General features: G+C 42.9%; 1 protein-coding gene across 2 annotated transcripts in view; it reads left to right on the plus strand.

Moving 5' to 3' along the window:
* LOC143296434 (uncharacterized) overlaps window positions 1-13,223 on the plus strand; it is a 32,431-nt gene extending 19,208 nt beyond the window's left edge. For both annotated transcript variants that reach the window (XM_076608485.1, XM_076608404.1), the window contains 3 exons: window positions 1,511-1,810; window positions 5,524-5,707; window positions 7,003-13,223. In XM_076608485.1, the coding sequence (XP_076464600.1) occupies window positions 1,511-1,810; window positions 5,524-5,707; window positions 7,003-7,156 (638 nt within the window). In that variant the 3' untranslated portion in view covers window positions 7,157-13,223. The remainder of the gene's footprint in view (window positions 1-1,510; window positions 1,811-5,523; window positions 5,708-7,002) is intronic.
* The last annotated feature ends 473 nt before the right edge of the window (window positions 13,224-13,696 follow it).

The following is a 13,696-nucleotide window of genomic DNA, read 5'->3' on the forward strand; positions in this document are numbered from 1 at the left end:
ACAAGCAAAGAAGAAGAAGAGGAAGAAAACATCTATCAAATTTTGTGAACAATGAAAAACAGTGCAATGTTAGAACAAGTGAATGGGGCAGAAATGGTCAAAATGTAAAAGTCCGCTCATGTATACAAGTGAACATGGGAATCTGGATTCTGGAACGATACGTTGCAGGAACCTTTGTAGATTATTGTCGCAGTGGATGACGGGAGTGCATGGCTTGATTAGTCAATGAAAATATCTGTTTTTGTTTTAAGCTCAGATTGTCCTCATGGGGAGTCGCAGCCCATGAACAAAGAAGAGAAGAAGACAAAGACATCCATCAGGTTTTGTGAACAAGGAAAATCAGTGCAACGTTAGAACAAGTGACGGGGGTAAAAACAGTCATGCACTTAAAATCCCGCTCTCTATACGAGTGAACATGGAAGTTGAAGCCCACAAACAAACCAGGAAAAGGAGAAGAAGACAAAAACATCCATCAGATTTTGTGATCAAGGAAAAACAGTGAAATGTGAGAACAAACGGCGTGGGTAAAAACGGCCATACATGTAAAAGCCCACTCATGTGTACGAGTGACTGCAGAAGTCGCACGGGCGCAATAGCCGACTGGTTAAAGCGTTGGACTGTCAATCTGAGGGTCCCGGGTTCGAATCACGGTGACGGCGCCTGGGGGATAAAGGGTGGAGATTTTTCCGATCTCCCAGGTCAACATATGTGCAGACCTGCTAGTGCCTGAACCCCCTTCATGTGTATATGCAAGCAGAAGATCAAATATGCATGTTAAAGATCCTGCAATCCATGTCAGCGCTGGGTGGGTTATGGAAACAAGAACATACCCAGCATGCACACCCCCGAAAACGGAGTATGGCTGCATACATGGCGGGGTAAAAACGGTCATACACATAAAGGCCCACTCGTGTGCATACGAGTGAACGTGGGAGTTGCAGCCCACAAACGCAGAAGAAGAAGAAGTCGCAGCCCATGAACGAAGAAAAAGGAGAAGTACAAGTGACATGCATTGTAGTTTCTGTCCTGTCAGAATAGAACTGATGACACTGCTGTGTACCTTCCTGTGAGACTGCATTGTCTTTGAAGCTGCAATATTATGCATTTTGATCTTTAACCTATTTATGGGTTTTGGTTTTCAAAAATATCATATATGGATACCATTTTCTAGTAAAGACTTTGACTTTGCAGTTGCAGTTGGTGCTCATAATTTTCTGCTGCATAACTGTTCCTTAAATCATTCAAAAAGTGCTCACCAAGTAGTGCAATTTTAATTATCATGCATTTTGGACACAAAGTTGCTTTTCCACAAAAGAATGATAGGATTAAATGTATCCCTTCTTTTAGCATCATTGACATTCCTCTTTTTTTTTATATATATATATATAATCTAAATCCTTAAATCAGCGCTCTTACAACAACAAAGTGGCCAATGAACACTTCTTTACATGGGTTTTCTCTTTGTTTTTCACGTGTTTTGATTCACCACTTTCTATTTTGTCAACTGCAGATAAACTGAAGGAAACATTTGAGCGGCTCAACTTCCAAGTGATTGGATACGACAACTGCACGGACTACGATATGCTCCAGATCATGCAGCGAGTGGCAGTGCAGGACCACCTGTACTTTGACTGCTTCGTGTGTTGCATTTTGACGCACGGCGTTCTGGGCGCTCTGTATGGCGTGAACGGCATGACGGTGCCAATTCGAGACATGACGTCACCGTTCCGCAGTCAGGCGTGCCCCTCGCTGGCGGGGAAGCCCAAGCTGTTCTTCATGCAGGCCTGTCAGGGCCGCGACAAGCAGGAGGGTTAGTTGTAATCCTTTGCTGTGTTGTGTTGTGTTGTGTTGTGTCGTGTCGTGTCATGTTGCGTTGTGTTGTGTTGCGTTGCGTTGCGTTGTGTTGTGTTGTGTCGTGTTGTGTCGTGTCGTGTCGTGTCGTGTTGTGTTGTGTTGTGTTGTGTCGTGTCATGTTGCGTTGTGTTGCGTTGCGTTGTGTTGTGTCGTGTCGTGTTGTGTTGTGTTGCGTTGTGTCATGTCGTGTCGTGTCATGTCGTGTCGTGTCGTGTCGCGTTGCGTTGCGTTGTGTTGCGTCGTGTTGCGTTGTGTTGCATTGCGTTGTGTTCTTCATGCAGGCCTGTCAGGGCCGCGACAAGCAGGAGGGTTAGTTGTAATCCTTTGCTGTGTTGCGTTGTGTTGTGTCGTGTCGTGTCGTGTCACGTTGTGTTGCATTGCGTTGTGTTCTTCATGCAGGCCTGTCAGGGCCGCGACAAGCAGGAGGGTTAGTTGTAATCCTTTGCTGTGTTGCGTTGTGTTGTGTTGTGTAGTGTTGTGTTGTGTTGTAATGCGTTGTGTTGTGTCGTGTTGCGTTGTGTTGCATTGCATTGTGTTGTGTTGCGTTGTGTTGCATTGCATTGTGTTGTGTCGCGTTGTGTTGCATTGCATTGTGTTGTGTTGCGTTGTGTTGCGTTGTGTTGTGTTGTGTAGTGTTGTGTTGTGTTGCATTGCGTTGTGTTGTGTTGTGTCGTGTTGTGTTGTGTTGTGTTGTGTTGTGTTGTGTCGTGTCGTGTCGTGTTGCGTTGTGTTGCATTGCGTTGTGTTCTTCATGCAGGCCTGTCAGGGCCGCGACAAGCAGGAGGGTTAGTTGTAATCCTTTGCTGTGTTGAGTCGCGTCGTGTCGCGTCGCGTCGCGTTGTGTTGTGTCGTGTCGCGTTGCGTTGCGTTGTGTTGTGTTGTTTTTTGTTTGTATTTAATTGTGCCTGAATGTACTGTTAAGTGTTGCCTTCTGGCAAAATTGTGTTGAAGAAATCCACAGTGATAGGTACACAGATATATCATAATGTAAGTGCACTCAAGGCCTGACGAGCGTTTGGGCTATGCTGCTGTCAGCTGTCTGCCTGGCAGGTGTGATGTAGCATCTATGGATTTGTCTGAATGCAGTGATGCCTCCTTGAGAAGCTGAAACTGAATTGGTATTTAGACATGCTCCCCCGTTTAGCGCCTCTTGGACTGCAGCTGCAAACTTTTTAGCATCTCCTCCGTTTAGCGCCTCTTGGACTGCAGCTGCAAACTTTTTAGCGTAACAAAGATCAGTCACTTCCACCGACGGGCGCCATAGCCGAATGGTTAAAGCATTGGACTTTCAACCTGAGGGTCCCGGGTTCGAATCACGGTGACGGCGCCTGGTGGGTAAAGGGTGGAGATTTTTCCGATCTCCCAGGTCAACATATGTGCAGACCTGCCAGTGCCTGAACCCCCTTCATGTGTATACGCAAGCATAAGATCAAATACGCACGTTAAAGATCCTGTAATCCATGTCAGCGTTCGGTGGGTTATGGAAACAAGAACATACCCACATGCACACCCCCGAAAGTGGAGTATGGCTGCCTATATGGTGGGGTAAAAACGGTCATACATGTAAAAAGCCCACTCGCGTATATACGTGTGAACGTCGGAGTTGAAGCCCACGAACGCAGAAGAAGAAGAAGAAGAAGAAGTCACTTCCACCTAGGCTCTGTGTCTGTACCTGTGTGTGTGGCGTTTAGTGTGTGCAGAGTGTCTGTTGCGTTAGCTCATGTCCAGAATCTTATCATTTCATATCTGTCCAAATTTAACCTTTTCATTTTTGTGAGATTGTTACATGAAAAAATTTTTTTTCTATGGTTATTTTGCAGGTGTGAGTTTTATACTCACTTGTTGGTGCACATGTGTAAACAAAGTGGGTTCATGTAATAACCCTGTTTTGTTTGTCCAAAATGAATTGTGAAACACACACAACATTAATTTAATAAATAAACTCTGACTCTCTCTCTCTCTCTCTCTCTCTCTCTCTCTCTCTCTCTCTCACACACACACACACACACACACAACACCACCACCACCAACAACAACAACAACAGCAGCAACAAAAAAGAAGACCTGCGAACAAATTTCATCAAACAGAATATGTAAAAGCACTTCAATAAAACTCTCACACTGTGATCATTGTAGCATGTTCTAATCTGAAAAAGGATGATAAAAAATTCTTGGTTACATGTTTGAAAATAAACTATAATTTGAAAGACTTTGGCTTCCATCATCCACAAATCGGAAAACAGACTATATCATGTAGGTCTCCCTTAGTCCACACATCACTAAACTCTGTCATGTGCCTTCCATCGTCTGCATGTTACTAAACTATAACATGTTAGTCTTCAATCATCCACAGATCACTGAACTATGACATGTAAGTCTTCCATCATCCGCATATCACTAAACTATGACATGTAAGTCTTCCATCATTCACAGATCACTGAACTATGACATGTAAGTCTTCCATCATCCACAGATCACTGAACTATGACATGTAAGTCTTCCATCACCCACAGATCACTGAACTATACACTTTAAGTCCATCATTGACAGGTCACTAAACTTTATCATGTACTGGTAAGTCTTCCACCATATACAGGTCTCTCAATCATAAAGTAAGTCTTCCATCATCCACAGGTCACTAAACCATAGCATGTAAGTCCTTCATCATCCACAGGTCACTAAACCATAGTATGTCAGTCTTCCATCTTATACAGGTCACTCAATCATAAAGTAAGTCTTCCATCATTCACAGGTCACTAAACCATAGCATGTAAGTCTTCCATCATATACAGGTCTCTCAATCATAAAGTAAGTCTTCCATCATTCACAGGTCTCTAAACCATATCGGGTAAGTCTTCCATCATTCACAGGTCACTCAATCATAAAGTAAGTCTTCTATCATCCACAGGTCACTAAACCATTGTATGTAAGTCTTCCATCATCCACAGGTCACTAAACCATTGTATGTAAGTCTTCCATCATCCACAGGTCACTAAACCATAGCATATAAGTCTTCCATCATATACAGGTCTTTCAGTCATAAAGTAAGTCTTCCATTGTTCACAGGTCACTAAACCATAGCATATGTCTTCCAGCATATACAGGTATCTCAGTCATAAAGTAAGTCCTCCATCATCCACAGGTCACTAAACCATAGTATGTAAATCTTCCATCATTCACAGGTCACTAAACCATAGCATGTGGAGTGATAGCCTAGAGGTAACGCATCTGCCTACAAAGTGAGAGAATTTGAGTACGCTGGTTCGAATCACGGCTCAGCCGCCGATATTTTCTCCCCCTCCACCAGACCTTGAGTGGTGGTCTGGACGCTAGTCATGCGGATGAGACGATAAACTGAGGTCCTGTGTGCAGCACGCACTTAGCACACGTAAAAGAACCCACAGCAACAAAAGGGTGGTTCCTGGCAAAATTATGTAGAAAAATCCAATTTGATAGGAAAAACAAATAAAAATGCACGCAGGAAAAAATGCAAAAAAAATGGGTGGCGCTGTAGTATAGCGACGTGCTCTCCCTGGGGAGAGCAGCCCAAATTTCACACAGAGAAATCTGTTTTGATAAAAAGAAATACAAATACAACAAAACAAAATACAAATAAGTCTTTCAGCATATAGAGGTGTCTCAATCATAAAGAAAATCCATCATCCACAGGTCACCTCAGCGACATGGAGGTGGACAGTGTGGAGGCTGACGGTCCACCAGAGATGATCCCCAATGAGGCGGACTTTCTCCTGGGGTATGCCACGGTGCCGGGCTTCGTCTCCTACCGCAGTAAGACACAGGGCTCTTGGTACATCACCAAGCTGACAGACTTGCTCAACAAACATGCATATGAGTGAGTTTTATTTTTCGCTTTATGACAACAACTAAATTATTCTTTTTAAAGCAAAGTGCAGATGAGTCTGAGTAACACAGGTTTCGGGGACAGGAATGATAGGCGTACAATGTGAGTGGTAAAAGCGTTGGACTTTCAGTTTGAGGGTTCTGGGTTTTATTATGGGTCACAGTGCCTGGTGGATCAAGGTTGGAGATTTTCTGGATCTCCCAGGTCAACAGATGTGCAGACCTGCTGGTGCATGAACCCCCTTTTTTGTGTGTATGCATGAAGAAGATCAATTAAACATCCTGTGTTCCATGTCAGCCTTCAGTGGATTATGGAAAGAATAACAAGAAACTTGTGAAGAATATGAGTGATGATCACTGTTAAGACTTTCCTAGTTTCTGCCTCAGTTGTATTTTGGTCTCTGGCTTCCAGAGTTTAAATTGGTTACCTGGCTTCTGTTTTAGTACATTCGCCACTCATACGATGTGCAACACAAGTGTGGGACTTTTAGAACATAAATTGTAATAAAAATCTGTCTTTAAAAAGATTTGTTAGTATTTTTTTCTGCAGAAAGAAAAAGAATCTCTTCTTTTCATTGACAGTAGTAACTGTTTCAACACACTGTGTTATTCATACAGTCCCATTTCAACTTTCTGTCAAGATTATTTGTCTTTGCATGATCATTTAATAATGTACATACATTTTGAATTCAGAGGGAAGGTATGATTTTAGTTATTTATGATACATAGTGATCAAAGAGCAAAATGCCACAAATTCATCTTTTACAAAAAGCATGATGACCGAAATGCAGCATGTGCTGAAATCAACCCGGTTCTGATGATGGACGTCTCTCTGGCTGACCTAGGATCAGGAGTGTTGATCTTTCCAGGGCTTTCTGACAAATACTGCTTTGATGCATTTGTCTATATCTTGGTTTGAACTGTCTGTGGTACTCATGCAAGTTAATGTATTCACATGTGTTGGAGTATTTCCATGTAATACAGATTTCCATATTGGTATTTAGGCAATTAAACTAAAATACGTATTTCAAACATTTGGATTTTTTTTCTTTGTTACACTTTGTTGCAGCATTAAGACATGCACTTGGGTTAAGCAGCCCTCAGAATTTGGCTGCAAACTTTTCAGTTTTGCAAAAAAATCAATCACTGCTTCCCATGCATTCAGTTTTTCATGCAAAATGAAATAATCACTTCAGCTGACTTGATTTTATCACTATTTCATCACGCCTTGTTTTACACAGCGTACAGTGACGAACGTTTAAGCAGCATTTCTTTGACATGTTGCAGTCATGATATCCTTGACATCCTGACCTTGGTGAACTATGAGGTCGGCAAGGGGGACGCTCGCATCGATGATGGGACATACAAGCAGTCTCCTGCCCCCATGTACTCACTGCGGAAGAAGCTCATCTTCGCTCGCCCATCCTCGGCGATCCAGTGAGCTGAATCGCATCGCAACTCATTTCTATGAGACATTGCTTTTCAGGGTGTGTTTTTTGAGAATACTGCAGATTGCCTTAACAATTGACTCTCCTTCAGTTCAAAAGATAAATAATAATAATGAATAATAATGATAGCATTTATATAGCGCTGAATCTTGTGCAGAGACAAATCTAAGCGCTTTCACACCAGTTATTCACACGCATGCATAACTCTAAAACTGAAGACAAGGAAGAGGTAGGGGAGGGAGGCTGGCTATCTTGTGAAGAGGTGGGTTTTAAGGCCAGACTTGAAAGAGCTGAGTGCAGAGACCTGATGAAGCAAAAGTGGAAGTTCATTCCAAATACAAGGTCCAGAGACAGAGAAAGAACAGCATCCAATAGTGGAGTGTTTGAATATGGGTATGCGTAAACAGAGTGGATCTGAAGCTGATTGTAGAGAGCGAAGTGGAGTGTAGAAGTGAAGGCAGCCACAGAGATAGGAAGGGCAGATTTGTGAATACATTTATAACTTAGAGTGCTCATCTTATACTTTATTCTGTGTGAGACAGGGAGCCAATGGAGATGTTGCAAAATAGGAGTGATGTGCTCAGATCTTTTCTTTCTGAGGATGAGTCAGGCAGCAGAGTTTTGTATGTGCTGAAGGGACTGAATGGATGAAGCAGGCAAACCAGACAGTAGAGAGTTACAGTAGTCAAGGCGAGAGAGAATGAGAGAAACGACAAGTCTAGATGTTGTGTTTGTGGACAGATATTTCCGTATGGAACTGATGTGTCACGATTGACGGTAGCAGGATTGACATGTCTGACTGATAAATGTTTGCATGGACAGTGTGTTGTCAAGGACAACGTCGAGGTTCCTGACTGAGCTAGAAAGAGGGATGGATGTACTGTCAAGTTTGATTTTGTCAGCTGTGATGGAAGAGAGTTTTTGTTTAGTTCCTATGATCATTGCTTCAGTTTTGTCTGCGTTAAATTGTAACTTATTTAGTCATCCAGTTTTGAATGTCCAGGAAGCATTCAGATGTTTCTTGCAAGAGCGAGGACAATTTTTCAGGAGTATCACTTTTCTGAAGTTGAGCATCATCAGCATAGGAATGATGAGTAACATTGTGGTGGTTGACAATTTCAAGAAGAGGAGCAGTGTACAGTGTGAAGAGAACTGGGCCTAAAACAGATCCCTGTGGGACTCCGTGTTTGATTTAAACAGGTTCAGACTGGAAATTATCGATGATGACAGACTGGAATTGATCAGTGATATAAGATTTGAACCATTTGAGAACAGTGCTGTTGATGCCAAATGTAAAATGAAGACAGGAAAGAAGGATTGAATGGTCTATCGTGTCAAAGGCGGCTGACAAGTCGAGAAGAGTGAGAAGGGAAATTTTTCCTGAGAGTTCAAATCACTCACCCCTTGCTTGTCTTTGAGGTGTTCTAATTCCCCTTACCTTAACCTTCTCATTTAAATTTGTTTTCAGTCAAATATGTCTATAACATTATATTATGACAGAATGGTTAATTGCCTGAGCTGGTCTACCAAAATGCGGACTTCATAAAAAGTACTGGACAACCAGCCGCCGTGGCGAAGTGGTTAGCGTCGCGGACTGACAGCTGGGAGGACGCGGGTTCGAATCCCAGCGGAGGTGGGTTTTTCGGCCCGTGGCCGGCTCCTACCCAGAGTTGAGTGTGCTGTGGGCTTAAATGGGGAGACTGGGACCACACAGTCGAGTGTCATCCGCTTCAAGGATGCGTCTTTGGGTGTGTTGCTCTAATTACCTGACCAACACTGCAAGTGTCTGTATCTCTCGGGCCTGGTTAACGCCGGGATATCATTATGACAGGAAGCGTAGAGTACAGCCTTGTCACGCAGTCCCAAACCAAAATGGACCTCTATAGCAACATCGTCATCATCATCCTCCTGCTCCTTCATCGTCATCAATATAAACAAAATAGTCTCAAAGTCTGTGGCCTTTCATGCCCTGCTCTCATGGTGACCTCAGTTTCGATACCCCTCCACTTCCGTGCTTGGGGTGAGTCCTGTCAATGTCATCAGTGTCGGCAGATTCATAGGGGGCTGTTGTTTGAGGGACGTGGTGGCGGTCTCCACACTGGGAGGGACGCTCACTCAGTCTGGCTCCGCGACTAAGCCATTATTGTCGTTAGTAGGGGGCTTAGTAGGTGGTGTTCTAAGTACGTTAAAAAACAGAACAGGCACCACTGAACACCACCGAAGTGACTCAGCAGCAGTGCAGGGTCTCCTCTGGTGTGTGGCCTCCTGGCGACCTAACATCGATGGTTCCCTGTGGACTGCCGACGCTGGAACTGCGACGGACGAACCCGGGTGTGGCTGTGTATGGGGGAATCTAAATGAGCGGCGTGGGAGTAATGCCACTGAAACGGTGCAGATGATGGGGCAGCAAAAAAAAAAAAAAAAAAAAAAAAAAGTACTGGACAACTTGGATTGACCAGTCCGTGATTTTAAATTTTTTTTGGAGTGAAATTTATTTTGCAAGCAGTGATGCTTGATCTGATTATCAGATTTACTTGATTTTTTTTTTTTTTCCTTTTTACCACTACAGTTTAGGCTGGTTGCCTTTCACAAAAATATTTGTAACAGTATGTAACCCCTTTGCCTATGCAGCAGTGTTCTTTTGTTTTTAGAGGTTTTGTATAGGATTTTGAAAGATTGTTGTAAATTGTGTTTTGAGTTTGCCTTAGTTTTGTTTTTGTTTTTGGTTTTGTTTTGTTTTATTTTGTTGTTTTTGGTGCCCCTAAATTTGGTGTGCTAGTTTTCCATAGTGTGCCAGTGATGAATGATGATAGCAGGATGAATACTGACATATTGTCATTTGGGGTCGTAACAGATGCTTCGGATTGGTTTAACCCTTTCATTGTTGGGAAACTGTAACAAACGGTTTACATACTTTTCACATCACTAGCTTTTGTGCGGAAGTGGCTGTATGTAAAGGGTTATCCACTTGCTCCCTTATTTAGTTGAATGTGTATAGCTTAAGGAAGGGATAGGGGGTGTACTCTTTTTTAAATTGTTAAAAAAAAAAGCAAAAAAAGCATAGTCTACAGAGATGTGGGAGTTAGTTGTTTCATATTTCGTGTGGCTCTTCTCCGTTTGCCATTGCCTTCAGTGGAACTCCAGAATTCAACTCTGGCACAGTCGTGTTTCCATACTACTTTGTCCTTGGATTTCCTCACGGCCATTCCCACTCCCAACTTCTACATCTGTATCTTTCCCACAGCCCTATCTTTCCCACTGCCCTATCTTTCCCACAGCCCTATCTTTCCCACAGCCCTATCTTTCCCACTGCCCTATCTTTCCCACAGCCCTTCTCACCTCCATCCTACCCTCACCCACAAGTCTGCAAGTGACATTGTACTTCAGCTGTCGGCTGGAGTTTGTGTCAGGAGGTCTCTGATGCCATTTTTTAGCTTAACGGGTGCCACGGCTGTGAAAAGATTTTGACAATTTGATGTGAAGAAGTGAGACTGAAGAAAAATGGTGCTGCAGTTAGATAGAGGGTTGGTTTTGTGTGTTTGGATTCATATACGTGTCTCTGTGTTTGTGTTGTTGGGATGATAGTTATTCTGGGAAGGTGTGGGGGGTACATGGGCAACCCATTTATGGGCTGTGACACCTTGTCTTTTTCTGGACTTGATAACTGGGTATTCTTACAATGTTGTATTCTTTTTTGTGCTAGGGTGGGGGTGGGGGGAGGGCGCGGGAGGTGTTAGGGCAGTGGGAGGGGGGTGGGTTGTATTTGTATTTCTTTTTGTCACAACAGATTTCTCTGTGTGAAATTCGGGCTGCTCTCCCCAGGGAGAACGCGTCGCTACACTACAGCGCCACCCATTTTTTTGTATTTTATCCTATCGAAATGGATTTTTCTACAGAATTTTGCCAGGAACAACCCATTTGTTGCCGTGGGTTCTTTTAAGTGTGCTAAGTGCATGCTGCACACGGGACCTCGGTTTATCGTCTCATCCGAATGACTAGCGTCCAAACCACCACTCAAGGTCTAGTGGAGGGGGAGAAAATATCGGCGGCTGAGCCATCATTCAAACCAGCGTGCTCAGATTCTCTCGCTTCCTAGGGGGACGCGTTACCACTAGGCCATTCCACTGTATGTCTGTAGTTCATAATCATGTGCATTATGTATGATTATGTGTTTGTGTTCATGTTTTTGTTTTGTTTTTTCTTTTTTTTTAACCCTCTGGCGAAATATTAATGAAATGGTCAGCAACAGAGGCAGGTTTGGATGTATGGACATGAGGATGCTTGTGCTTGATTCTCTTTTCCGTGTGGGTTTTCTTTGTCTTGGGTGACATGGGATTGATATGAACAGTGTTTTCAGCTCTCATATGTCCCTTTGTCATGTTCATCTGCAACAAAGGTAAGCTTCCCATATGCATCACCCACTGCATATCCAAGGGGTGGGGGGGAGACTTCACATACTTAATAAAGTCATCAGATTCACCAAGACTTACGGCAGCTAGACTTCAGCATAACGTCTGTCTCAGAAGCGGAGAGATGGAAGGGAACTTTTCCACAATGGACTTCTAACAGGTCAAATTGTACAAGCATAGTTCGCATACAAGCTCCCTGATAACCTCCGTCATTCTGATTCCCTCGCATCTTTTAAATCTCGTCTCAAAACTCACCTTTTCCCTCAGCAGTAAGTTCAATTGTGGCAAGTCCACTTATTTTGCGCTAGCTGTGCTTGACTATGTATGTATACATATGTATGTGTACATAACTACATGCATGTATATGAATGTGTATTGTGTGTGCGTGCGTTTATGTAAGTTTGTGCCTGCCTATGTGTGCACATGTGTTAGGGTAGCTGTTAGATACACATGTATTGTTAAAATGTATGTGTGTGTGCGTGTGCATGTGTGTGTGTGTGTGTGTGTGTGTGTGTAGTCATATTTCAGTGTGTGTATGTAACATAGATGTAATGTTTTATGTTAACAAAGCGTTTTTGTAAAGCACCTAGAGCAGATTTCTGGATAGTGTGCTATATAAGTATCCATTATTATTATTATTATTAAGGGAATATCTCCACAATGGACTTTAACAGGTGAAAGTGTAAAAGCATAGTTTGAAGGAAATATTTCCACAGTGGACTTCAACAGGTGAAAGTGTACAAGCATAGTTTGAAGGAAATATTTCCACAATGGACTTTAACAGGTCAAATTGTACAAGCATAGTTTGAAGGGAATATTTCCACAATGGACTTTAACAGGTGAAAGTGTACAAGCATAGTTTGAAGGAAATATTTCCACAATGGACTTTAACAGGTCAAATTGTACAAGCATAGTTTGCAGTAAGGGAAGTCGCTGTCGTATAAACATGACGAACGGAGGGAAAGAATTGAAGAGCACCAAAACTTTTTTTGTCACTTGAAAAAATGGGCCAGTTCTTCTTGGCAGCCGTGTGTGTAGGAGAGGGAGAGAGAGGGGGTCAAGGTCAGGAGTTCAATGTTACCACAAGGCACAGAGGAAGAAAAGAAAAAAAAAGTGAAAGTGTAACAGAACTTGGGCTCTAAATTCAGATTTGATGTTGGTATGGTGATTGGTTATGGTCAAAAGTTTATCGCTTTCAAGGGTCATGGTTCGTTGTCAAGACCACAGCAGAGTGCGATTGGAAACGTCCTATTGCAAGATGATTATGCCTTACAGTGTTGTTGATTTTTTTCTTGCCCCATAATTCACATTATTCCTTTCCTTGATAAAGTGGATATCACGCACGAGTCTTGAAGGCCTTGCTTCTCTCACAGTGAAGTCCTTGTTTTATTTTCTAAAGTTTCAAAATTAATCTGCAAGTTTGATGTCACTGTATACGTGAAATGTTCACCACGCGTCAGTCACTTTGACAACGGTTTGTATTGACTTGTTTTAATACGCTATAAACTATTAACTCCAATTATTAGTATGTGATACGACACATAATGTGTATATGCCCAGACTTGAAGAAGCGTTATCTAGTGAGAAATAGGAAAAATGTGCTGCGTTGCTTTGAGACATTAAAGAAACAGTTGTTGTTTTTGTTCTTATACTTTTCCGTCTGCGGTGCGTATTTCAATCTTTTCTACAATGTGTGGAGCCCAGGAACCCAAGAGAGTGTGATTTTACCATATGTACACACACACACACACACACACACACACACACACACATATATATATATATATATATATATATCATGATATATATATATGTATGTGTGACTATATATATATGTGTGAACCAGCCGCCGTGGCGAAGTGGTTAGCGTCGCGGACTGACGGCTGGGAGGACGTGGGTTCGAATCCCAGCGGAAGTGGGGTTTTCGGCCTGTGGCCGGCTCCTACCCAGAGTTGAGTGTGCTGTGGGCTTAAATGGGGAGACTGGGACCACACAGTCGAGTGTCACCCACTTCAAGGATGCGTCTTTGGGTGTGTTGCTCTAATTACCAGACCAACACAGCAAGTGTCTGTATCTCTCGGGCCTGGTTAACGCCGGGATATCATTATGACAGGAAGCGTAGAG

This window comes from Babylonia areolata, chromosome 1, assembly GCF_041734735.1.
Source record: "Babylonia areolata isolate BAREFJ2019XMU chromosome 1, ASM4173473v1, whole genome shotgun sequence".
NCBI classification, from domain to species: Eukaryota; Metazoa; Mollusca; class Gastropoda; order Neogastropoda; family Buccinidae; genus Babylonia; species Babylonia areolata.